Source organism: Nyctibius grandis (genome assembly GCF_013368605.1).
Source record: "Nyctibius grandis isolate bNycGra1 chromosome 34 unlocalized genomic scaffold, bNycGra1.pri SUPER_34_unloc_1, whole genome shotgun sequence".
NCBI classification, from domain to species: domain Eukaryota; kingdom Metazoa; phylum Chordata; class Aves; order Nyctibiiformes; family Nyctibiidae; genus Nyctibius; species Nyctibius grandis.
In genome coordinates this window covers 813,850-841,131 of record NW_027167468.1, presented here as the reverse complement: position 1 = coordinate 841,131, position 27,282 = coordinate 813,850, and the positions used below count along the sequence as shown (strand labels likewise).

The 27,282-nt window shown below is 49.1% G+C and overlaps 2 protein-coding genes across 2 annotated transcripts; one reads left to right on the top strand and one right to left on the bottom strand.

Moving 5' to 3' along the window:
* The first annotated feature begins 4,147 nt into the window (after positions 1-4,147).
* Positions 4,148-5,640, top strand: LOC137677025 (olfactory receptor 14J1-like). Its single transcript, XM_068424217.1, has 2 exons — positions 4,148-4,164; positions 4,674-5,640. The coding sequence occupies exons 1-2, from the start codon at positions 4,151-4,153 to the stop codon at positions 5,638-5,640; spliced, it is 981 nt and encodes a 326-aa protein (XP_068280318.1). The 5' UTR covers positions 4,148-4,150.
* Positions 5,641-6,435: 795 nt separating this feature from the next.
* On the bottom strand, positions 6,436-18,507 carry LOC137677011 (olfactory receptor 6M1-like). The gene is made up of 2 exons (XM_068424203.1): positions 17,595-18,507; positions 6,436-6,752 (listed from the first exon to the last, which is right to left on the bottom strand). The coding sequence occupies exons 1-2, from the start codon at positions 18,505-18,507 to the stop codon at positions 6,436-6,438; spliced, it is 1,230 nt and encodes a 409-aa protein (XP_068280304.1).
* Positions 18,508-27,282: the final 8,775 nt, after the last annotated feature.

Here is a 27,282-nt window from a genome sequence, read left to right as displayed (position 1 = left end):
CAGGAGCACTTGCAATGAGCCTGTCCAAGGCAGCTGAGATGAATCTCACTGGGCCAGTGGGGTTTGTTGCTGGAGTTACACACACAAATGTCAGGATTCTGCCAGGTGTCCACATCTGAGCTGGCCTCATGGACTCCTGTGCACCCAGGAATGTTCAGAGACAGAGTCTTTCCCTTTTACAGAAGAAGGCAGGAGTCATAGTGTCTCCCTGGCCTGCTGCTGCCACCCCCAGAGGATGGGAGACACCTCAGCGCTGTGGTGTACCTTCCTGCTCTGCACTCATCTGAGATGCCCCACATCATGAAGAATGGACACAGGGACCTCGGTTCAAGGAAGCACATCCCAGGGCTGCATTCAGGTGGTTTTCAATGATATGTTACTCTCAATGTGAAGTGACCTCGACACACTCCCTGTCCCACAGGCCTTCATGGAACTCAAAGGAAGAGCTGTTTGTGTTCCCTCGGTTCATCTCACTTCACGAACATGTTGTGCATGTTTACATCTCATCTGTACAGTGCAAACATGGACTTCTGACCTACTCATTTGGTGTCCTTCCACGAAGTGACAGAGAACCTATCCAAACTGGGGTGAGAGGCGAGTGCTGGGTTTGATGGTTGAGGGGCTAGTCCATGATGATTGCCCTGGGGCAGCTTCCCTGCACTGTCCAGTGAACATCGGCACAGACCAGACACAGCTTTGCTGGTCCTTCAGGTCTCTCACAGGAGGTCTGGCTGTGAGGACACTGCTGTTTGCCCCAACCCTGCACACCCACACTCTTTAGCTGTACACTGGTGTATTCATCTGTGGGCCACTTTCTTGGGCATGTTCTTGAGAGAATCTTTGGAAGAAGACATAAGCCTCCAGGCACTGCCCTGAGGAGATCACCTTTCTTTATGGAAAGGCTGTTATGGAGGTCAGCTCTGTTACAGAAGTGTCCATTGCCTGTCCCTGCCTGTGGTCACAGGACTACCATGTAGCACACCTGTGACCAAGCTGCCACAGCACTCAGGCCTTACACCAACGGAAGGGATCAGAGAGTGTGAAAGTGGAAAGAGAACAGCCCTGGAAGATCAAACGCTGATGACACCTGGCAGTGCTGCCATGCCGGGTCTCTTTCCCCCTCCACCCATGCCCACAGGAACTGTCCCTGCAGCTCCAAAAAGGCCTTGAAGGAAGGATCTCACGAAAGGAATAGTCACTACAGGGTCCTTTATTTTGTTTAAATACACAGAGAGAACGTCTCCTCATTTCCACAGCCACGAAAGAAAAGCAGACAGTGACGCAGAAAGGGGATGACAACATTATCACAAGTAAAAAACCACCACTAGCACCAAAAAAAAAAAAAAGAAGACAGGCTGGGAATCTAATGAGCTACATTATAACTGCTCTGCAGAAGATGATGGGCAGTTTATTGCTTCAGAAAAACATCCAGTCATCAGTTTCCACACTGCATCCTTGATTTCCTTGTTCCTCATGCTGTAGATGAGGGGGTTCACTGCCGGAGGAATCACTGAGTACAGAACTGCCATCACCAGATCCAGGGATGGGGAGGACAGGGAGGAGTGATTCAGGTAGGCAAAAAATGAGGTGCTGGTAAACAGGGAGACCACAGCTAGGTGAGGGAGGCACGTGGAAAAGGCTTTGTGCCGCCTCTGCTGAGAGGGGATCCTCAGCACGGCCCTGAAGATCTGCACATAGGACAGCACGATGAAAACAAAACAAAACAAACAGCTGGACAGAACTGTCTCTCCTCACATGCCAGATGAAACATCAGTGATTGCTTCAGCCTGTTCCAGAGCAGGTTCCCCTGGAGCCCCAGGGACACATGGAGGGAGACCAGAGGGGTGAGAAGAAGAGACATCTTGGGCTGCTCCCTCTGCTGCTGAGCTGGGCTGGGCTCCTGGGATGGAGGGAGCTCATGGCAAGTGGGCAGCGCTGCAGAGAGACAGCTCTGCCCAGGAGCAGCTCCTCTGCAGAGCGCAGCAGGGCTGAAGGCACTGCCTGCAGGCAGCGAGGGGAGAGGAGCCAGGCAGAGAGAGGTTAAAGGCAGTGTGGGGTGGGAGGGTGCTGAGAGCTCACTGGGGGAGAAATCTTCATAGCCCTCTGACTGGTAAGTCTCTGAGTGCAGGACAATGTAGCTGGTGTTCCTGGAGAGATATCCAAGAGCTGGCACATCCTACAGCATATATGATCTTTCAGGAGGACTCTCACAGTTTGCCTAGCATAGAGGAGGAGGATGTGCTCGAGAGCAGGGCTTCCTTGCCACACTGTCAGAAGGACAGGGCATGACAGCTGCTTTGTGCCAGGGATGGCTACAGGGTGCGAAGGTGGGTGTGCAGTCAGGGTTCCCAGGGCTGTCCTTCAGACCAGGGTCCCTGCACCCCCAGGGGTGTTTGTGGGTGGCAAAGGACATCCCCTCTCCCCCTCTGTCCCTCAGCTGATGCTCAGGAAGAATGTGGGTATTCTCAGAGATGTTCCATCAGAGCTTGCAAACACTTGCCCATGTCTTGGACCACTGCAGCATTTCAATCATCACTGAGTGCCCGTGTGTGAGCACCTGAGTCTCCACTGAATAAAGACAAGGGGCTCACATGCAGGCAGCTCTGTTATTCACTCCTGACCTGAACCAGGAGGGTTCCTTTGGGTGTGTGGGGGGTGCCTGGGGGGAACTGGATCCCACTTCAGCCTGAGAGTTTCCAGCTTGGGATGAGATGCCTCTGTTCTCTCAGCTTAATCCCTGCCTTGCACAGGGGAATCCAACCCCTCCCTTTCCCTCTCTGTGTGTCTTTTTGTTATGGTACAGGAATGGAAGTGTCCAGAGGGGAACAGTTACACCTCCTGCAGACAACCACGCTCTGGCAGGACAAACCGTGCTGCTGGAATAGGTCTCTCTCCATGATTTAGTGAGGGATTGACCATGACTACTTTAGCGGACATCAAAACTTGTTCCCCTGGAATGAGCCTGCTGCCTTTCAGGAGCTGTCAGCCCTTGGAGCCTCAGGGATATGTGGAGAGATCTTGAGGGGGCAGAGAAATTGCTGCCTTAGGTAAGTCCTCTGCTGCTGAGCTGAGCTGGGCTCCTGGGATGGAGGGAGCTGATGGCAAGTGGGCAGCACTGCAGAGAGACAGCTCTGCCCAGGAGCAGCTCCTCTGCAAAGCACAGCAGGGCTGAGGGCACTTCCTGCAGGCACTGAGGAGAGGTGAGAGAGGCAGAGAGAGCTTAGAGGCCCTCTGGAGTGTGCAAATGCTGAGACTCACTGGGGTCGAAATCTTCACAGCCCTTGACACGGTAAGTCTCTGGCTGCAGGACAATGCAGGTGAGTATCCTGCAATTTCATTCCAGAGTTGGCATATCCCATGATTGGTGTGGAGGAGAAAGATGTGCTCCAGAGCAGGGATTCCCTATTGCACAGTCAGAGGGACAGGGCACAACAGCTGCCTTCTCACTGCTGCAGGGGTGAGATGCTGGGTGTGCGGTCAGGGGTGCCCAGAGCTGTCCTTCCGAGCAGAGTCACTGTGCCTCAGGGGCGCTGTGGGGAGAAGCTGTGGGGAGAAGGAGAGACCCCCAGGCAGGGCAGGGCAGGGCATGGTCCTTCTGCTGTTGAGAGGAAACTGCATGTGTGAGGGCTGCTCACTGCTCCAGATTACTCTGAGGCCATTTGTGAAGGCTCTTTCTGAAGGAAGCCTTTATCTGATAGGGAAGGATTCTGTGCTTTGAGTTTTTCCACTCCTGGTTGGCTGGGTGGGCAGTGGGAGATGGGAATTTAGTTCTCTGCTTTGGAGAAGGCACTGAGACCCCAATTCTTGTTAGCTCTTGTCTGAGATTCTCCATAGTCTTTGCACACACAGTTGCCCCTGGGCAGTGCCCTGCTGCCAGGAGGTGTCTGCAGGGCAGAACTGAGCACACAGCAGGTGAGATGGGCTCTGTGAGCAGTGATTGGGAGGAGAACCAGCAACATAGAAACAGCTCCTAGCAGGGACAGCTCCAGGCAGCAGAGACATGGACAGGGAATGAGAGGCAGCTGCTACCAGAAATGCTGCGGGAGTGGGGATTCAGGCACCTCCCTGCCATCCCCTGCAGCGCAGTCATATTTCCCAACACAACCCTCAGTCTCCTGTCTTACCCAGCAGAGCCTCTGCCCCCAAAGTCATGGGGGCCAGGTTGTGAGTCACTGCTTTGGCAGCTGGACATCCAGGTGAAGAGTTCTTGGAATGGGGTACACAAAAATGATGCTAAAAGCACTTCCCTACTGTGTCACCATCTGAGCGGCGTCAAGCACGGCTGGGTAAAGAGAAGGCTCCACAGCATGCCTGTCTGCCTTTCTGTCTTTGCTTCATTTTTTCTGGAGCATTGCAGTGTTCTTCCCTGTTTCTGCACCTGTCTCTGCTGCTCTTTCTCTCTGGGGTTGGGATGGGGTACTGGGTCAGATTTTGTTCTGACACTGACTCTGGGGGTCCTGCTCCAGACGTATCTTCATGGAAACTAGGTGCCCAAGCTGCATTTTAAGCTGTGACAAACCATGTCTTTCTAGTAATGGAGAATGAGCTGACACTGTCCTCATTCAGCTCAGGGAGGGGGGTTTCTGTGAGAAACGGCATGTGTGTTTCCTGAGAGAACTCTACCCTAAATGGTCACTGTCTTTTCCTCCTTGAACAGGTCCCCATGCTCTGAGGCACCAAATGTCCAACAGCAGCTCCATCACCCACTTCCTCCTCCTGGCATTTGCAGACACACGGGAGCTGCAGCTCTTGTACTTCTGGCTCTTCCTGGGCATCTACCTGGCTGCCCTCCTGGGCAATGGCCTCATCATCACCGCTGTAGCCTGCGACCACCGCCTCCACACCCCCATGTACTTCTTCCTCCTTAATCTCTCCCTCCTTGACCTTGGCTTCATCTCCACCACTGTCCCCAAAGCCATGGCCAATTCCTTCTGGCACACCAGGACCATTTCCTACCTGGGATGTGCTGCCCAGGTCTTTTTCTTTGTGTTTTTGATGTCAGCAGAATTTTTTCTTCTCACCATCATGGCCTATGACCGCTATGTGGCCATCTGCAAACCCCTGCACTATGGAACCTTCCTGGGCAGCAGAGCTTGTGTCCACATGGCAGCAGCTGCCTGGGGCAGCTCTCTGCTGCCTGCTCTGCTGCACACGGCCAATACATTTTCACTACCACTCTGCCATGGCAATGCTGTGGACCAGTTCTTCTGTGAAATCCCCCACATCCTCAAGCTCTCCTGCTCACAGTCCTACCTCAGGGAAGTTGGGCTTGTCATGTTTAGTGCTTTTGTATTTTGGTGGTGTTTTGTTTTCATTGTGCTGTCCTATGTTCAGATCTTCAGGGTCGTGATGAGGATCCCCTCTGAGCAGGGACGGCACAAAGCCTTTTCCACGTGCCTCCCTCACCTGGCCGTGGTCTCCCTGTTTATCAGCACTGGCACGTTTACGTACCTGAAGCCCCCCTCCATCTCTTCCCCATCCCTGGACCTGGTGGTGTCAGTTCTGTACTCTGTGGTGCCTCCAGCAGTGAACCCCCTCATCTACAGCATGAGGAACCAGGACCTCAAGGGGTCCATCAAGAAAGTTATTTCAGGGATGGTTCTCAATACTGGTAAATTTTCCCTCACTCTTCAGGAATGACTCCCATGGTGCCCCATTGCAGGCCTTTCCTTTGTTTGTCATTTTATATTTTTTTTATCATTTTCTGTCTTATTTATCTTTATTATTTTCCTACATAAATGTCTGAATCCATCTTACTCATCTTGAGGAATAAGCCTGCTGTGACTAACATGGAGCTGATATAGAAGTGTGTCTTTCACTGGGACAGAGTTGACACTCTCATTGCATCTCTGAAATAAAATGGGATCACCCCCAGTTACTGATGTTTGGGCTCTTCTTCCAAAGTTGATGTCAACAACAAGGAGTTTCACCCCAAAAAAGGCCTATTTCTCCTTAGAATTGGAAGAAAAGCTCATGGTCCTGTTGGTAGCTGTTAGAGACCAAGGGTTGGATTTTGGACTCACTCAGGGGTGTGTGGTGACCGTGGAGGTGGTGAATGGTCTGTGAGGTGCATACCCAGGGCTTTCTCAGATATGCCAGTGCAGAAGAAATTCTCCAGGATGGTAATCTGGAGCTTCCTGGAGAGCCTTGGGGTTCTATGAGGACAGTGTGTGCCTGGGGTAAGGGGTGAGTGAAGCTCCACTAAGTCAGAGAATACCCAAGGTGGAGTCACCCAAATGGAACGTGCTAAATACCAGTATCTGCAAGGAAAAAAATATGGACATACCAGAACATACTGTGAAAATAACCAGGCTTATTGTGTCGAATTCATAGGGATAAATTAAAGGAGCAAGGAAGTGAATTAGGCAATGTGCTTATCTTAGAGTAGATGTGGGGGAGGACAATAAATCACACCTTGCTTGCAGATAATTAGCACTACAAAGACCAGCAGATAGCTGAGTTGCGGTTCATGTCCAGCTTTTCATCCACCAGTACCCCCAAGTCCTTCTCCTCAGGGCTGCTCTCAATCCTGTCATCCCCCAGCCTGTACTGATACAGGAGGCTTCGCAAACCCAGGTGCAGGACATTGCACTTGGCCTTGTTGAACATCATGACGTTCACATGGGCCCACTTCTCAAGCTTGTCCAAGTCCCTCTGGATGGCATCCCGTCCCTCAGGCCCATCAACTGCACCACTCAGCTTGGCACCATCTACAAACTTGCTGAAGGCATACTTGATCCCACTGTCTGTCACTGATGAAGGTATCAATCAGGACACCACATCTCACCAATGTCCATCTGGACATTGAGCCTTTGACTGCTACCCTCTGGATGCGACCACCCAACAAATTCCTCATCCACCAAACAGTCCACCCATCAAATCCGTACCTCTCCAAGTTAGAGAGAAGGATGTTGTGAGGGACTGTGTCAAAGGCCTTAGAGAATTCCAGACAGATTACATCTGTAGCTCTTCCCTTGTCCACTGATGTAGTCTCTCCATCACAGAAGGCCACTAGGTTGGTCAGGCAAGACTTGCCCTTGGTGAAGCCATGCTGGCTGTCTCAAAGTACCTCCCTGTCCTCCATGTGCCTTAGCATAGCTTCTGGAAGGATCTCTTCCATGAGCTTCCCAGGCACAGAGGTGAGGCTGACAGGTCGGCAGTTCCCAGGGTCCTCCTTTCTACCCTTTTTAAAGATGGGTGCAGTGTTTCCCTTTTTCCAGTCACCAAGGACTTCACCTGACTGCCATGACTTTTCAAAATCATGGAGAGTGTCTTGGCAAATACATCGGCAAGTTCCCTCAGGACTCTGGCATGCATCTCCTCAGGTCCCCTAGACTTATGTAATTTCATGTTCCTCAGGTGGTCACGGACCTGATCTTCCCTTACAGTGCGAGGGACTTTGTTCCCCCACTCCTTGTCTTGCGGTCTATCCACTCAAGAGGTGGGGGAAGAGAGGTTGCCAGGGAAGACTGAGGCAAAAATGTTGTTGAGTAGCTCAGCCTTCTCCTCGTCTGTTACCAGTTTGCCAGTCTTGTTTATCAGGGGGTTACGTTTTCTTTGACCTTCCTTTTCTGGCTGACACACCTATAGAAGCCCTTCTTATTATTCTTTGTGTCCCTTGCCAAGTTCAACTCCAGCCATGCCTTGGCCTTCCTGACCCCACTCCTACACAACCAGGCAGCGACCCTGTACCTCTTCCCAGGATACCTGTCCCTGCTTCCACTGCCTGTGCTTTTCCTTCTTGACCTTTGACCAGCAGGTCTTGACTCAGCCATGCTGGTCTCTTGCCATCCAGGAGGAATAAGTGTGTTGTGGGAGTATGTCAGGGTTGAAGGCCCTTGCGCATATCAGGGAACATGCAGATGATTCCATCTTGTGTGCTTGCCTCAGGCTAGGAGATGGGCATGCCGACTGCTGGGGAGGCCGTGCTCTGTCAAGCCCCATGAGATGACCTTGCTCTCTGCTCCTCTTTCACTCTCGACACTTGGATGAGCCTCAGGAAACATCCCTTAGCCTCGATATTGCACGAACCTCCCAGAGTGAGGTTCCATAACTGCTGGGGAAGTGGGAAGGGCTTGTGATACACGTGGGAGTGGAGGGAGAGACTGGTGTGTGTGTAGAAGTCATTGTGTTAAAGGAAGGAAGAAGGCTTGAATTAGAGGGGGAGGTGGGGTATCATGCTGAAGTGAAACACGTTCAGTTTGATTTTTGAGGCAGGAGAAGGAGGACATGCATTTCAGGGCTGGAATACGGAGAGAAATAGCACATTCAGGCAAGTCTATGGCTGTGACACCCTAGGTGCTAGAGGAGCATGAGCAGGGTGTTGGAAGAAGGCAGGTGTTGGGAAACTCACAGGCATTGACAATTCCTCAGGTAACCACAGCTTTTTGTTTGAAGCAACAGTGAGTGAGGACAGAGGGACATTCAGGGCCACTGTACAGCAGGAAGGTTATGATGTGGTTGCCATCACAGAAACGTGGTGGGATGACTCTCATGACTGGAGTGCAGCTATGGATGGCTATAGGCTCTTTAAGAGGGACAGGCGAAGCAGGAGAGGCGGTGGGGTAGCGCTGTATGTTAGGGAGTGCTTGGACTGTGTGGAAATTGAGGAAGATGGTGAGGATGACAAGGTTGAATGTTTATGGGTGAAGATCAGGGGGAAGGTCGGCAGGGCGGACATTACGGTGGGAGTCTGTTATAGACCACCCAACCAGGATGAGCAGGCGGATGAGGTGTTTTACAAGTGGCTGTCAGAAGCCGCCCGGTCGCCGGCCCTTGTACTCGTGGGCGACTTCAACTTGACGAATGTCTGCTGGAAATACAACATGGCAGAGAGGAAGCAATCTAGGAGGTTCCTCGAATGTGTGGAGGACAACTTCTTCATGCAAGTGGTAAATGAGCCCACTAGAGGAGGGGCCTTGCTTGACCTGTTGTTTGTGAACAGAGAAGGACTAGTGGGAGATGTGAGGGTCGGTGGCCGTCTTGGGAATAGCGACCACGAAATGTTAGAGTTTTCGATAGTGGGGGAAGTAAAGAGGGGCAAGAGTAGAACTTCTGCCTTAGATTTCCGGTGGGCTGACTTTAGCCTGTTTAAGAGGTTGGTGGACAGAGTCCCTTGGGAATCGGTCCTGAAGGGCAAAGGAGTCCAGGAAGGCTGGACATGCTTCAAAAGGGAATTGCTAAATATTCAGGAGCAGGCTGTCCAGGTGTGTAGGAAGACAAGCCGTCGGGGAAAAAGACCGGCCTGGTTAAACAGAGAACTTAGGCTAGAACTTAAGGAAAAAAAGAGAACCTACTTGCTCTGGAAGAAGGGTCGGGTAACTTGGGAGGTCTATAGGGATATTACCAGGTCATGTAGGGAGAAGATTAGAAGGGCCAAATCGCAATTAGAGCTTGATTTGGCTGCTATGGTCAAAGATAACAAAAAAAGTTTCTACAAATACTTTAACAGCAAAAGGAGGGTCAAGGAGAGCCTCCAGCACTTGCTGAATGAGGAGGGTAGTGTAGTGTCAGGGGATGAGGAAAAGGCAGAGGTGCTCAATGCCTTCTTTGCCTCGGTCTTTAATGTCAAGACCGGTTGTCCTCAGGAGACTTGGCCCCCAGAGCCTGAAGTTAGGGATGGGGGGCTGTGTGAACCTCCCGTAATCCAGGAAGAGAAGGTTAGTGACCTGCTGTGCCAATTGGACATCCACAAGGCTATGGGCCCAGATGGGATTCGCCCCAGAGTAATGAAGGAACTGGCAAATGAACTTGCCAAACCACTCTCGATTATCTACCAGCAGTCCTGGTTAACTGCAGAAGTTCCAGCTGACTGGAAATTAGCAAATGTAACGCCCATCTACAAGAAGGGTCGGAAGGATGATCCAGGGAGCTATAGGCCTGTCAGCCTGACCTCGGTGCCAGGCAGGGTGATGGAACAGATCATCCTGAGTGCCATTACATGGCACATGCAGGACAATCGGGGCATCGGGGCCAGCCAACATGGATTCATGAAAGGCAGGTCCTGCTCGACCAGCCTTGTCTGCTTCTATGACCAAGTGACCCGCTTAGTAGATGAGGGCAGGGCTGTGGATGTATCTATCTAGACTTCAGTAAGGCATTCGACACTGTCTCCCACAGCATCCTCCTAGACAAACTAGCTGCCAGGGGCTTGGATGGGTGGACTCTTCAATGGGTTAAAAACTGGCTGGATGGCCGAGCCCAGAGAGTGGTGGTGAATGGGGCAAAGTCCAACTGGTGGCCGGTCACTAGCGGTGTGGCCCAGGGCTCAGTTCTGGGCCCGGTGCTGTTCAATATCTTTATAGATGATCTAGACGTAGGGATTGAGTGCACCCTCAGCAAATTTGCAGATTACACCAAGTTGGGTGGGAGTGTTGATCTGCTGGAGGGTAGGAAGGCCCTACAGAGGGATCTGGACAGGTTAGATAGATTGGCCGAGACCAACGGCATGAGGTTCAACAAGAACAAGTGCCGGGTCTTACACTTGGGCCACAACAACCCCATGCAGCTCTACAGGCTGGGGGAAGAGTGGTTAGAGAGCAGCCCGGTGGAAAGAGACCTGGGGGTGCTGATGGACAGCCGGCTAAACATGAGCCAGCAGTGTGCCCAGGTGGCCAAGAAGGCCAATGGCATCCTGGCCTCTATTAGGAATAGTGTAGCCAGCCGGTCTGGGGAAGTGATTGTCCCTCTGTACGCGGCACTGGTGGGGCCGCACCTTGAATCCTGTGTCCAGTTCTGGGTCCCGCACTTCAAGAAAGACGTTGAGGTGTTGGATCGAGTCCAGAGGAGGGCGACAAAGCTGGTGAAGGGTCTGGAGGGTCTGACCTGTGAGGAACGGCTGAGGGAGCTGGGGTTGTTTAGCCTGGAGAAGAGGAGGCTCCGAGGTGACCTTATTGCAGTCTACAACTACCTGAAGGGAGGTTGTAGCAGAGTGGGAGTCAGCCTCTTCTGCCGGGCAACCAGCGATAGGACAAGAGGACACAGCCTCAAGCTTCGCCAGGGGGTTCAAGTTGGACATTAGGAAGCATTTCCTCTCAGCAAGGGTCATTAGACATTGGAAGGGGCTGCCCAGGGAGGTGGTGGAGTCACCATCTCTGGATGTGTTTAAGAAAAGACTGGACATGGCACTTAGTGCCATGGTCTAATTGACATGATGGTGTCAGGGCAACGGTTGGACTCGATGATCCCAGAGGTCTCTTTCAACCTGATTTGATTCTGTTCTGTAAATGAGCCAGGCATTGAAGCCATCACTGCAGAAACAGAGGTAAGGCAATTGACCAGCTCTTTGAACCTAGGAATCAGTATGCCATGTCTCCTGAGATTCCCAGGAACACCTAAGCTTTTTTTTCTGCAGAAGTGGCATTCCACTTTAGGTGTCCAGGAGACAGGGAGAAGAAAGAAAAAAAACAAAGTAGCAGTATGCTTCTGTGGTAGTCCCTCTGGGCAATGCCAGTTAAATCAGTATCTACCATACCAGGCATGACAGCCCATCCTCAAGGACACATCCAAAGCACTTCAGATGAAGAGTGGCTTTTCAAAAGTCACCCTTTGTGTCCCTACATGGCATGGATACTGATGGTTACTGATCATGGATACTGATCCAGCCTCTCACCCTCCAGAGAGCGGCAGAGGCTGGATCCGCTTCTCAGCACAGACTCCTTGCCAGGAAACCACAGGATTGGGAGTAGCTCACCTGGTCCCTACTGGCATTTCACTCAGCAGCCCATTTTCATCTATTTGGTGCTTTTCTGTGACAACTCTTTCTGCAGAGATGATCATAAAAAGACAAGCATTTCCTAAGGGATGGTCAAAAAGACCCTGTTATGGCCAAGAAAGCTCATCATGAGTCCTGGAGGGAACAAGGAAGGTTATAAAAAGCACCAGGAAGATCCAAAATACTCAAGGCCTCTTCTGAAGAGTGTGTGGCCCGGAGCAGCAGTGATTGGCCACATGTAAGTGTGGGAGAAAGGGTCAGGGGATGTCAGGGAGAAACAAGGGGATGGCTGATGGCTTTAGCAAATCCTTAAAACCATGTCTGAGGCCAGCAATGGAAAGCTGTTGATGTCTGTACTTCTGAGGAAGAAGAAGATTGTCCTGGGAAGATGGCAGGAAGGAAGGCCTCTCGTGTGCTAACGAGGGATGATACAGACATTTTCACCTCATGTGCATGGCTCAGCCTGGCAGATGTGGAATGCCCACTGCTGAGGGTGGCTGTGCTCAGTCATGCCACATGAGCTAACCTGATTGTCCTCCCCTCCTTCACTCCTCACACATGGACAGACATCAGGAAACATCCATGATCCTGGAGGCTGCAGAAACCTCCTGGGCTGAGGTCCTGTCACTGCAGGGGAAGAGAAAGGGTTTGTGAGACACATGGGAGTGCAGGGAAGAGAGCAGTGTAGGTGTAGCAGCGAGTGTGCTAAAGGCAGGAAGAAGACTTGACATAGCTGGGGCTGTCATGTTGAAGTGAAATAGGTTGAGTTTTGATTGTGAGGCAGCAGTAGAAAGAGGATGTGCAGTTCAGTGCTGGGATGTGGAGCTAACTAGAGGATTTTAGCATGTCTGGGGCTTGGAAATCTTGTGTGATAAATGGGCATTAGCAAGGCTTTGGAAGAAACCGAAAGGGTTGTGAGGAACTCACAGGCATTGTCAAATGCTCAGAAAACCACAGCTTGGAGCTGGAAGCAAGGAAGCAGACGCAGGAGAAGGACAGTGTAGCTCTGGTGAGGATGGCCAAGGGCCTTTGTGGAGTTTTGACCTCGCAACAGAACTGAGACCCTTATCCTCTCGACTATGTCTTCTGTCTTTCCATTGAGACCCATGGGAGGACACCAGGTCCTTGCAACTCCAGTGTCTTGTTGCCACCTCACCTACCCTCCACAGAGCCTGGGAGGTGTCCTACCACTGACCTGCACCTGGCATCACACAATCCCACATCACATTGTCCCCAGGAAGAGCAGGCCAAGAGGGAAAGGATCCCCCTGTGCAGGGAATGAGGGTCAGAGCTTGTCCATCCTGCTTGGTGAAGCACATCAAGGGCTTTCACAGTGATCGCCACATTTAAATTTCCTCCTGTAACAAGTGTCTCTGACTTCCTGCTTCACCAGCCCCTAGGACAGGAACCTTTTCTGCTCATTCCCTACATGGTCCCTCCAGTGAGGGACTTCAGCAGGGCCTGCTGACACCCTCAGAATCCTGGATGTTTGCTTCTCTCACTTCTCCAGAGGCATGTTCAGTCTTTCAGGACCTGCAGTTCAATAACTAGGCACCAGAGCGCTCATTAACATGCAAAACACCTGAAGGAGCCAAGTCTGGGCGTAATTTTCCTTTAGTCTTCAATTCTTATATGGTTAATTATAATGATTTCAAGAGTTTAGTGAAAGGGAAAAGACGTCAAAGTAAAGAGACCAAGTGAATGAAATGCTTGATTTTGAATAGACAGTTCTGCATTAATCCCAACATATCTGGGTTGCAGGAATGTCTTCAAGTCGAGGCTGCACCATTGAAACCTGTGTGGATGGACTGGTACAGCCCCCCCCCAGCAGGAGGAATCCCCATCTCCTAGGCTGAGACATGCGTTCAAGATGCAAACCTCTGCAGTGCCCACTGGTTACAGCCCTCCAGGCAGAGGGTAACTCATTCCCCATGACCCTCTAAGCCTGTATCAGCTCATTTTGCTTCCTCTACCCATCCCTGCAACTATCAAGACTATGTGAACTTTGGCTTTGGCATCATCCCTACATCCTGGGACATGGTTTCTGAATTTCTTCTTTGCAGCTTCCCCTGCTTCCACCTCCTGTGTGCTGCCTTTTTGCCCTGGAGCTCAGTCAGTTCAGAGAAGCAGCCTCCTGAGGTGAATGCTTTTTGTCATGGGTGCTCGGAGAGATCATTGTTGTCCTTGGAGGACGCTGTCCTGTAAGGCCTGTAAGATTTCTTGAGCTCCTTCACCCTTCAGAGCTGCTTGCCATGGCACCACCTGTATCCATCCCCTGAGTACATCACAGTCTCCTCTGGAGTCCCAGGCCCATGCTCTGCTGCTGGCCTGCTCACTGACCTTTGACATCTGGGACCCCACTATTTCCTGGTCACAACAGTCAAGGCTGACACTGATTAGCACATGCCTAACCAGCTCTTCCTTGCTGGCCAGGACCAGGTCCAGGTGAGCATCACCGTTTTTGCCCCACCTGGATGCTCTGTAAAGAAGTCATCCTAAGACACTCCACACTCTTGGCACCCTGTTTGCCTTGCTTTGCCAGTGAACAACATGGCATTTACAGTCCCCCACAGCAACTGCTCGTTGACCTGGAGACTTCTTTGGGTTGCTGTCAGAAGACTCTTTCTGCCCATTCTCCCTGATCAAGTAGTTAATAACTGCCAAGACAGTGTCACCCTTACTGACTTCTCCTCTCACCCTCACTCATAGAAGCTAACCAAACCCGTTTCCCATCTCATAGAGAAGCTCCACATATCCAAGCTGCTCCTTCACACAGGGGGCATCCCCCCATCCTCATCCTCCATGCCACTTCCTCCAGCAGAGCCTGTATCCTTCCATTGCAGCACCACAGCTCAGCAAGCTGTCCCACCACATCTCATTCAATCCAAAAATGTCACAGTGCTGTGACAAGCCATGGGGCTCCTCCTGGCAATGCACATTTGGGCAACAGCACCTCAGCTGTGGCACAGTAGTGGAGTGCAGTCTTCTCAGAGGGAAATCTGAGCAGTGATCCTGACCAGGAGAGCATCGTACATCAAGCAGATAGCACTGCACTGCATCTATCTTCCTCCAGATGAACACATGGTCCACTTAGCCAATGGAAAGATTAGAAAGGGGATGACTTTTCAAAGATGCTCTGCACACATGGATCTGAAAGCAATAGTCTAAAGGTCAAAAATCTTAGGTCTGAACTTAAGCTATATTAAAACATAAGCTCACCTCTAATCTCTAAATGAAGAATCTGATCTGAGACCCCTTTCTGCGGTCAGTGGAGAGAGATCATTTAAGTGGTGAGCATATAGTCACCCACCTTAGGACGTGATGAATCACGAATGGGAAATGTTTCTCTTCCCATGGGTAGCAGAAGGAACCAAGAGGAGGAGATTTGGGAGGGATTCATCTCAGATAGTTGTAAATGTCACCACAGAAGCCATTTGCACACAGTCAGTCTCATAAATCAAAAGAAAGAGTAACTTTCAAGGTAAAATTTGTCTGAGCTGACTAAGACTGGTTTTACCTTCAGTTCACTGGCAACCCCCAGAACGTGTACTAGCCTCCTGGCTGTACAAAAGAAAGAATTAGTTTGAAGTGTATCAGAATAGTTCTTTGTTCCTTTAATGAAGTCCTCAAACTGAACTTGGAACCTTCTTTTCTTTATTTATGTGCATTTTCAATTTAGTCACTAAAAGAAAAGAAACTATAATCCATTATCCATCCCACTCAAGTGCCAGGGAGGTGGACAGTTATTTAGGGGACTTTTATTCACGTAAGAAAGTGTGGTATTTACTGTCCACAGCCATTACAGGGAAGAGACGCTGGCCCTCAGGCCCTGCTGCTCATAGTGCACCTCATAGTGCTGCTCACATGGCCCCATGAGGATTCCCTGCAGCACAGAGACGTAGTCCTATATTTCTGTGTTTATTTCACCCAGAGTACATGAAACCAAGTGAGGTCTGTAATGTGTGCTTGGTTTTGTTTTGTAGGCTGACAGTAAGGAGGTTCTGCGTGCACATGTGGCATGAAACACAGTTTGGTATCTGCATAGACCAGAGGAAGCAGCACCTGGCACAGTCTCGTTCATATGCCCTGTAAGGAAGAGCTCTTGGGGTGATCTGTGTCTTACCTCTAAGGAGCACTTCCCTGAATGAACTATGCCCACAGCTGCACCTGGACTTTTCCCTGGTGTGAATGAGGTGAAGGTGGTGATCAGTCTGGAGAACATGCTGTTAGAGCAAGACAAGGACCTCAGATATTTGCTGCATAGAGGAACCAGTTGAGATTCAGTCAAACTTAAGCTATCTACCCAAAAATGTCAGAGCCATTGGTGCACAAGTGACTTTGGGTAGGATTTATCACAATAACTTGCGTAAAACAGCTAAGCTAAATCACCACTGGTGATTTCAAAACCTCTTCACTGAACAAACATTGGTGGCACTCTTTGCCAGCTTGGATGGGATAGGATTCATTCCACTAACTTAGGCACTTAAGTCTACACTCATCCATCTCAGTTTTCTGTATTAGTAACATGTGTGCCAGCTTGATGTAATCATTTATGTATTTCAGTGTTTCCGTGGCTTGGCAGGGAAGTTATTTAAACAATACAACGAAATGCTCTAAAATCAAATGCAAGAAAATCTCTCACATTGAATGTCAATCCCATATTTTCATTTAAATGAATGAGGAAATCATGTTTTTGTTTGTCTTTCCAAAAGAGAGTATTTTCCTTGCCCATCATGAGTGAAAAGTAATCCAGGAAGATTACGACACGGCAAGACTGTGACAGGGATTAGAGAAGAGGAGATGTTTCCATTTAAGTTTGGAGAGACCTTAAGGTACAGTTGTAATCCTCGTGTCTTCAAAGGATGGTCCCCGCTGAGCAAGGGTCCCTCACTTGTGCAGATCACCACACATTGCCCAGCATGTGGTTCGGTGCACCTGGCATTAGGTATTGAAAAGTTAAGCTGCCAGGCCTATGCTAAGTACAGTTCCACTGAAGTGCTGTAGACCACTACAGGAGGAGATGACATCACCCTCGATACTGCTCATTCCTCCTTGCTGTCAAAGGAGACGAGACAATGAACTCATCATTTTAGAAATTAAAGTTATAAAAGTATATATTTGAATAAGTTAATATGACCGAATTTGCTAGATTAACTGAAGTATTTAGTCTGACATCATTGTGTCAAGGACTGGACATTTACTTCACCAGACTTGATCTAGAGACAGGTGTGTTGTTACACAAAACTCCATTTCTGACCAATATTCTAGATTTTGTACCAAAGAAGAAGAGAGGCAAGTTGAAACAGTTAAACTGGACTTTATTTCAGGCATGTTTTTTTTCTGACCAGGAGGTTAATGGAGATGTAAGTGCCACTTGGTAAAGAAATGAAGCTGTTATTGTTCTTTTTATTGTGTTCCACCTATTTTCTGTCATTCCCTAAAGATTAAGAGATTCAAAAAGATCTGCTACTGAAATCCTCAGGAAACCACATTTAAGAACAAGAAGTTGCATCAGAACTGGAGGAGGGTGAAGCTTGTTGAGCATTGGGTGTGCCATGTAGGGATGAAGTCCTCTGTTTGTTGCTTTCTGTCTCTGTTTCCACACTTAGAAATTGCCATTGTGATATTCACAAGGGCTTGTAAAGTGCTTTTAGGTCATTTGAATGGCATTCCTATGTAAGGTCTTCTTATGATGATCTGTTGCAGGAGAGAACCTGGTGTGATATTTATTTCAGGAAACTTTACACTGCTAAGAAAAAAGGTCTCATTTCTGCAAATACATCATAATCATGTGTTTGTCCTCCCCATCCCTCTCCCCTTTCAAAACCCACTTACAAAAACTCTTCTCAGGTGGAAAAATGCTGTCTGAAGATTACCACACTTCTCTTCAAGCCTGCCTTGAGAGCATCTCTCATCTGCCGGTTCCTCAGGCTGAAGATAAAAGGGCTCATCAAAGGAGTTACCACTGTGTTGAGAAGGGCCACTGCCTTGTTATAGGAAACATGGTGACTTGAAGGCTGGACATACATGAAGATGCAGCTACCATAGCCCAAGATGACAAAGGTGAAGTGAGAGGAGCAGGTAGAGAATGTCTTGTGCCGTGAGGAAGCTGAGGGCAACCTAAATATGGTGTTAATGATGTAAAGGTAGGACAGTGCTGTCATGCCCAGTGAGCCAAGCAGGATGATGGACGAGGTCATGAAGGTGATCAGCTCCACAATCTGTGTTTCTACACAGGATAACTTGATCAAAAGCACGCTGTCACAGAAGAAGTGGTCAATATGATTGGCTTTGCAGAAGGGCAGCCTGGCAACCAGAACAGTGGGGACAATCATGGCCAGGAAACCTGCAGTCCATGAGCCCAACAAGAGCTGAAGGCACAGCTGCCTGTTCATGAGCACGGGGTACTGAAGAGGCTGGCATATGGCCATGTAACGATCATAGGAAATGGCAGCCAGAAGGACAAACTCGATGTAGCCCAGAAGGGAGTAGAAGTAGCACTGAGTTAAGCAGCCTGGGTAGGAAATGACTTTGCTGCCCATCAGCAAGTTTCCTATGGCCTTGGGTATGATGGATGTAGTGATGAAGATCTCCAAACAGGCGAGGTTACAGAGGAAAAAGTACATGGGCATGTAGAGGTCTCTTTCAGCAAGAGAGAGAGAAATGATCAGCAGGTTTCCAGCTAAGATCACCAGGTATGAAGCCAGGAGAGCGAGTGCTATTAGGCGCTCCTGATGGTGGAGGGAGGGGAAGCCCAAGAGAAGGAACTCTGTGACGCTCGTATGGTTCAACATTTCTTCACCTGTGCTGTCGTGAGTAAGGGCAGATGGTCAGTGGAGGAAACAATGCTTCAGGAGGTTAAAAGAAGATGAGACAGAGTGAAAGAATGTAGAAGGGTGAGAAAAGAGATTCATGGGGACATTCAGGCAAAGGCTGGAAGGAAAACAGAAGAGAGGACACAAGAATCAACCTAGAGCAAGAAGACACCTTTTATGCACAAAGAACAAACTTAGTATGGGGGCTAGAGTAGGGATCCACTATAAACGACATGTAAGTTATTGTATTCAAGCTCTTTACCCAACAGTGCCTTTACAGTCAGTGGAGAAAAAAATAGACGTTTCTCAATCGTTCTTACTCTAGTCTATTTAAACATTTCTGTTAGATGAGCTAAAACACATTCTAGTGCAATATAAAACACCTCAGCAAAGTGGCTTTAACCTTTTGATTAAGACATAAACAGAGCGAAGGCAACATGAAGATGGTGACAAATGAGGAGGTGTGTGGGAATTGTGAGAAGAGGGAAGTTTTCTTCCCGGGGAAAGGTTTGGTTTTCAAGGAAGACCAGAGCCAAACAAGGAAAAGACAAACATTCTGCGTTTAAAACTATTCCATTTTCAGGACAGTCTTCATGCTTGAACTTTGTTGCGTAGAACAGAAAGCTTTATAAACAGATTCCTCTCAGACACCGACAACTGTCTTGCTGAAAAACAGTTTGATAAAACTTTCTGGCTGTCAGAGGGAAAATAAAAGAAGATTTAAAAAGCAACACAGAAGAGGGGAATAAACAAAAGGAAAAACCTAAAAGCATAAAAAGACTTTAAAAGAAGGCTGCAGGAGGAGGCAGAGCAGGAAAATTCATTCAGTTTGGAAAAAAAAAGAATACCTTGTAAAACAAACAAATAAAGAAACTAAAACTAATAGGAAATTGCACCTTCTCTCTCCTGTGGTATTTGTTTGTTTGTTTTTCTTGTTTGTTGTTTATTTTTTTCTTTTCTTTCCTGTGTACTCTGCATAAATGAAGCTTGGTTTGGTAAGGAGTTCATTCTGAATTTATTATCTGAGGTCTTGGAAAGTTTGGATTCTTGGTGCAGTGCTTCTTTCAAGACAGCCTTCCCCTATGCAGGCCACCTCCTTTCTGTCCTGCAGTTTTTGCTCACAAAACGTACACAAGCATAAAAACCTCAGAACTATCTTGCTCTGTGCAGCTTAGCTGAGAAGAGCCAACAAGCCAAAACCAACGGAAGGGACAGAGATCCTGACATAGGTCTCACTTCCTGAGAAATATCACAGGAAAAGGAGGAATATCAGAGGAGGGTAGCAGGTAAGAAGGAAGGCAGGCAGGCCAGGAATTAAAAACCAGCCAAATGAAAAAAATTGAGGTAAAATGTGCCAAAATACTTACATTAATCTATGATGTGCTGGGAGCATTAGTGGAGGGAAACAGAAGCCCAGCAGACTTTGTGTGAAGCATCATCTCCTTTCTTCTCCTCCCACAACTCCTACACAACAATCGATCATGTCTCCTTTCAAGGCTGTTGTAAAGCCTTTTTGGGTCAGCTGGTAATGCCATTTGTTCTGAGGCACTTCCTCCAGACTGCAGTAATCTCCGACTTCTCTTCCCCTTCATGTGAAACATTTCTAAGTCCTTTGGTACGTTCCCTGAGGAGTCACAGCCTTGTGTGCTAAAGGGTTCCTTAGCAGAGCAGCTCTGAGAGCGTGACATGAGACTAATTAAAATGATAGCTGGTAGCGAGGTGACCTAAGCCCTGCAGAAGTCTAGATCCATTCTGTGAAGTATTCTGTGAGGAAGAAGCACAAAATCTTCAAAGGTGCTGTCAAGAGATGTAAACTGTGAAAGCAGCTTCTGTGGAGTTACTTCCATGCTCCCTGCCTTATCCTTCTAATGTTGGACACCGAGAGGATATGTGTCTTTTAATGTCAGTCTCCTCAGTTTTCCTTGGGTTTGCTGATGAAGTTCAGGATACAATTCCACTTATTGCAGAAATGGATTTTCAAAGTAGATGAGAGGAGTTGACTCCTGTTCTGCACTTGCAAGGGGAGCCCTGGCTGACAAATTGTCATCTGACCTCTTCCTTGAAGACCTCTGAGAGATTTGCAGAAGTTATTCCTTGCTATCTAAGAGCCACCTGCCTGTCTCCTTCCATTCCAAAAGGAAGCAGATGTCCTGAGGGTTCAGTGCTAAAACTGGCAACATGATGAAGACCCCTTTGCCCACCTTAGTGTATCTCAAATAACACAAGGTATCTCTGTTCTGATGGAATTGTTCCTCTAAAGCTAAGAGAGAGGAATCTCATTTTTCAAGGCATTGAGAGTCTCCTCCTTGATGACATGGAAGAAGACTTTCCTTCTCCTTGAGTACAGACAGGCTCTTAGTTTACCTTTCTCCACGGGGCTCATGAAAATAAGACTTCCTTTGCACTCAGGGTGGGCAGGCCAGCCCATCCTCTGGCACTGTCTGGCAGAGCACAAGTCACTGCCCATGGACTTGTTCCTGGTGTCCCAACTTCGCAGTGGACTGGGTGACTCTGCACTTGTCTAAGCTGGGCCCCAGATCCCTTCTCCTTTCAACCTATTTCTTCATTTCCCAGTGCAGGCAATGGGTGTAGAACAGGGGCTGATAGAACCCACTGCTCCCTCAATTTCCTCACAAGTCTTCAAGGAAAGATGTACCTATGTCTTTGCACTTCCAGCCAATGTATCAGTCTGTGACAGCTGGCATGCAGAGGTGTTTAGCCAGACTTCCCACATCTCAAGACCCAGTTTGACCACAGCACTTTGTTTGCAAATGGCTGGCACTGGGGGGAAGTGAAGGATGCAAAGAGTGTGATGTGAGCAATTGTCCATACGACACACATCCACCTGTATCGGAAGAGCGGAACCATGTACATTAGCGAGGGTGATGGTTTATTCATAAGCAGAGTGGCTCCCTTTCTGCATATGGGCAGACTGGCATGACGAGGGGCCCACAAGCAGCCATCACTCAGCAGATCCCACCACCCTTCAGGCACATTAGCTGAAGTGGGGTTTAGCAGGTGGGTGGGACAAGACAGTCTCCAGAGATACCTCCCAAACCCCACTGGAGTGATTCTATGATTCTGTGAGAGATCTGGTTTGAGCCAGTGCACCTGAAGGCATTTATTTTTCCTGGGTGATATTCACAGTCTTGGCTTGAGTTAAGATCTGTCCCACACTTTGACTCCACATGAAGTTTGCTTTCTGTCAAAAACAAGCGCATTTTTCCTTTCACACTTGGGTTCCCAGAGTGACCCCCAGACACCTTGGCCACCTCTTTCCTCTACAGCACGACTTGCTTCCAGAGACTGCTCCCCTGAATGAAGTGAGCTGAGGGCCCCCACTGGTGCCCACCCCCTGCCAGTGACAGCTGAAGAAGTGTATCCTGTTCAACATGTGCAGGTACAATCTGGAGAGCCAGGCCCAGCAAGAACTTAAAACCTGTTTTGCCAAGTTGCACTGTGGTATTCCTCCATGACTTCCTCAGCACTTGTAGCCTTGAGCCCCTGGGTCAGCAGGACCCCGGGAGTCTTCTGCTGCCAGTGGGAAGGAGGAAGCCAGTCAGCCTTCTCCAGCCCATCAGCCTCTCTAGGAGAAGACCCAAGTCTGCCTCAGGCACTCATTCTCTCCAGCACCTGGACCTGGATGCCCATGGTCCACCACTGCATGCACCCAGACTTTGGTGTTCAGGATGGTTGCAGCCCTGCTCTAGCTGATGGAACACAGACCTTGTGTCCTACTCACCAGTGAGTCCAGCCTGAAGTTCACTGCCATTCACACATGCCCACTAAGAAAAGAGAGTGCACCCACACAGAAGGTGGGGGGGAAATAGGCTCTAATGAGAACACAGGACACAGGGTAGTGACCAAGTGAAGGGCTCCATCAGAGATGCGTACTGACTAGCAAGCTGTTTACACTCAGACAGCCTATTTTTCCCTTTCCTCTGTTTTCCCATTTTGTTGCCCAGCAACATTGTTGCTGATTTTGTTTTCCTTTAGAGTCGAAAGGAGGTTTCCATGACTACAAATGTCAAGACATTTTCTGAGTATCTTAATCTCAGTATTACAATTAACATACAGATTATGTTCCTGTAGGTATCCTAGTCAAGAGAAGCTTAAAGGGAAACTGGAAGAAGGCCATTGCAGTGGCTCTGTGGGTTGGTAGAAGAGATTTCTGAAATTATCAGAGAACTATAGAATCACTGAAGTTGGAAAAGACCTTTAAGATCATCGAGTTCAGCCGTTACCCTAACACTACCAAGCCTACCACTGAACTGTGTCCCTAAGCACCACATCTACAGGTCTTTTAAATCCCTCCCAAGGATGGTGACTCCACCACTTCCCTGGACAGCCTGTTCCAATGCTTGACAACCCTTTCAGTGAAGAATTTTTTCCTGATATCCAGTCTAAACCTCTCTTGGTGCAACTTGAGGATGTTTCCTCTCGTCCTGTCATTTGTTACTTGGGAAAGGCGACCAACCCCCACCTCGCTACACCCTCCTTTCAGGCAGTTGTAGAGAGCGATAAGGTTTCCCCTCAGCTTCCTTTTCTCCAGACTATACAACCCCAGGTCCCTGAGCCGCTCCTCATAAGACTTGTTCTGCAGACCCATCACCATCTTTGTTGCCCTTCTTTGGATTCGCTCCAGCACCTCAAGGTCTTTCTTGTAGTGAAGGGCCCAAAACTGAACACAGGATTTGAGGTGCGGCCTCACCAGTGCCGAGTACAGGGGGACAATCACTTCCCTTGGTCTTGGCCACCTGGGCACACTGCTGGCTCACATTCATCTGGCCATTGACCGACACCCCCAGGTCCTTTTCCGCCAGGCAACTTTCCAGCCACTCTTTCCCAAGACTGTAGGGGTGTATGAGGTTGTTGTGACCCAAGTGAAGGACCCGACGCTTGGCCTTGTTGAACGTCATACAATTGGCCTTGGCCCATCAATCCAGCCTGTCCAGATCCCTCTGCAGAGCCTTCCTACCCTCCAGCAGATCAACACTCCTGCCCAACTTGGTGTCATCTGCGAACTTACTGAGGGTGCACTCGATCCCCTCGTCCAGATCATTGATAAAGGTATTAAAGAGAACTGGCCCCAATACTGAGCCCAGGGGAACACCATTTGTGACTGGCTGCCAACTGGATTTAACACCATTCACCACAACTCTTTGGGCCTGGCCATCCAGCCAGTTTTTTGCCCAACGAAGCGTATGCCCATCCAAGCCACGAGCAGTCAGTTTCTCCAGGAGAATGCTGTGGGAGACAGTGTCAAAGGCTTTACTAAAGTCTAGGTAGACAACATCCACAGCCTTTCCCTCATCCAGTAAGGGGGTCACCTTGTCATAGAAAGAGATCAGATTAGTCAAGCAGGACCTGCCTTTCATAAACCCGTGCTGACGGCCTGATCGCCTGGTTGTCCTGTACGTGCCCCATGATGACACTCAAGACAATCTGCTCCATAACCTTCCCTGGCACCGAGGTCAGGTTGACAGGCCTATAGTTCCCTGTATCCTCCTTCCGGCCCTTCTTGTAAATGGGCATCACATTTGCTAATTTCCAGTCACCTGGGACCTCCCCAGTTAACCAGGACTGCTGATAAATGATGGAAAGCGGCTTGATGAGCGCTCCTGCCAGATGCCTCAGTACCCTTGGGTGGATCCCATCTGGCCCCATAGACTTATGTGTGTCTCAGTGGTGTGGCATTCGTTAACCATTTCCCTTTGGGTTATGGGGGCTTCACTCTGCTCCCAGCCCTGTCTTCCAGTTCAGGGGGCTGGGTACCCAGAGAACAACTGGTCTTACTACTAAAGATTGGGGCAAAGAAGGCATTAAGCACCTCAGCCTTTTCCTCAGCCTTTTTCACTATGTTTCCCCCCACATCCAATAAAGGATGGAGATTCTCCCTGACCTTCCTCTTGTTGCTAATGTATTCATAGAAACATTTTTATTGCGTTTTATGGCAGTGGCCAGATTTAGTTCCAGTTGGGCTTTGGCCTTTCTAATTTTTTCCCTGAATAACCTCTCAACATCCTTGTAGTCCTCCTGAGTCACCTGCTCCTTCTTCCAAAGCTCATAAACTCTCTTTTTTTCCCTGAGTTCCAGCCAAAGCTCTCTGTTCGGACAGGCCAGTCTTCTTCACCACCAGCTCATCTTTCGGCACATAGGGATGGGCTACTCCTGCGCCTTTACAGATTTCCTTCTTGAAGCGTGTCCAGCTTTTGCCCTTCAGGTCTGCCTCCCAAGGGACTCTGTCAACCAGGCTCCTAAACAGGCCAAAGTCTGCCCTCTGGAAGTCCAAAGTAGCAGTTCTGCTGACCCCAGCAGACATCCGGTAAGTTGAAGTCCCCCACAAGAACAAGTGCTAGTGATTGTGAGACTTCTCCCAGCTGCTTATAGAATATTTCATCTGTAGAGTGGTTTCTGGAGGAGAATGGTCATGTAATGAGCCAGATGTATGAGAGTATGGAGTGAGGGCCTAGCTGCATGACAAGAGTCATGTAGTTAGTGTCAGTGAACTGACTTTGGAGAGAATAAATGAGAAAAAACAGAAGTTGAGCAAACAAGAATTGAGGGAGTAGCCGAGGGGAGCCGAACACGGAGGACAAGAAACAGGAACCGATGGAGCCAATCAAGAAAGGACCAGTGGCAGAGCAGTAACCAATCAACACATCAGAGAAGAGTATGCTTGAAGTGTGGACAGTAATATTAACCAATAGCAATGCACATGCTTGCAGCCAGGGAAAGTACAAATGTATAAAAGGGACAGCCTATGATTAATAAAGCATCTTCACTTTGATTCACATTGGATTGTGTGGAGTCGTGTTTCTTCTCCTCAGATGGTGACCCCGACGTGATACTGATTTAGTGAATCAACGGCAAGTTCGGGGAACAGCCCAGAAGGACGTGCACTGTCTGGAGTACGGCTCAGCGGGACTGAAGACCGGGGCGGGCTGGAGGACAACTTGCAAGAAAAGAAAAGTATGTTGCAACAGGATGCCCAGTGAGGTGAGCAGCCGGGGAAAAGGAGACGGGCCAAAATATTTGTAAAGAAGAAAGCGCTATAGTAAGGCTTCTCCTACATATTCTCTTTAAGAGAGGGGGGAAATACGATGAGCATTTTCTCCAGAGACTGTTGGTTTGGTGCCGAGAGCATGGGTTCCCTTCGGACCCCCAGAGCGCTTTTAAGGTGGACACTTGGGAAGCTATTGGAAAGGGTTTATGGGACGCGATAAGCAGTGGGGAAAAGGAGGCGAAAGAACTGGCAACTGCATGGAGGGCTGTTCTTACCACTCTTCAAGAAATGAAAGCAGAGAGGGCTGTTGCAGCAGGGGCTTTTACGGCTCTGCATCCAACAGAGGTTAACCCTGGGGCGAGAGGTCTTCGTGTTTTTGGTTAGCAGCCAATACCAGTTTTTTCAACCCCCTCCGCACCACCAGAAGAGCAGGAGAAAGTTGAAATACCCCCCAAACCAAGAAGGGAGCCAGCCCCCTAAACCAGAGGAAATGGAGGTTGATGAGCATCAGCCCGAGCCCCCTGTCCCTTCAAGCCTCCGCGAGCCGCCAATTGCTCCCAATACGAATATCCCCCTCTGCCCCCATCATCTCCCCCATTGCCTGCCAGCGGCCCAGGGAAAGTTAAGGATATGGTAGTTTGGGCGGAAAAATTGTTGGCTAAATTGCAAGAACTAGAAAGACAGACGACCTTAACTGAGCCACAACATAAGGAGGAGGTGGATAAGCTGATACAACAACAAAGGGAGGAACAGAGGAGAGAAGAAGAAAGGGAACACCTACGCAGGGGGGCTGGTACTAGCTGAATGAGAAACATGGGTGGGAATGTTGGTACGCACTCTGTCATGGGGAACGGGGGAGGAGACGATCCGCGATTACGGTGGCGAGGAGTTATACAGAATGCGCTAGTGGAGAGGGAGATTCTGCCCACAGCTTTCCCAGTTATTTTGGGAAATCGGAGAGAACCACCGCGCTGGGTAGGGTTACAGTGGGAGATTGTTAAGGAGGCACGGAAAGCGGTACAACAAAATGGGTTGCACGCACCTTATACCCAAGTGTTCATAAATAATATCTTTATGTCGATGCTTCTAACACCCTTTGATTTTAAGCAATTGATGGCAATGATTTTAACCCCGATGCAGGAACTCTTGTGGTGAACGAGGTGGCATGACGCAGCACAAGCTGCAGCGGTGGAAAACCTGTGGAGGGGAGATAATGATCCACTTTTAGGGATAACATTTGACCAGCTGGTGGGAGAAGGGCAGTTTAGTGATCCACAATGCCAGGCACGACTTAGACCAGAAGCCTTGTCACTTACTGCTGCCTTAGCCCGAGAGGCTTTTAAAACCCTCCCAGAAGATAGAAAAGTAATTCCTGCCTATACAAAAATAAGGCAAGGTCCATCTGAGCCTTATATGAAATTTTTGGAAAGATTGCGTGAAGCATTGGAAAGGGCATTGCTGACCGATGTAGCTTGAGAGGCGTTGCTAATGTCTTTGGCAGTCGACAAAGCTAATCCTACTTGTAAGCGCATCTTACAGACATTACCCAGAACTTTTAGCCTGGTAGAAAAGATGGATGCGTGTGAGCGCGTAGGAACAGCGGAAGAAACAGCAGGATATATAGTGTCAGCCCTTGCGGCTGCGGTGAAACCTCTAGTACGATCAGGGAGAGGCGATCAGGGACCAAAATGTTACAACTGCGGCAAATCAGGACACCTTAAGGCTCAATGCCAAGCAAAAAGTAACGG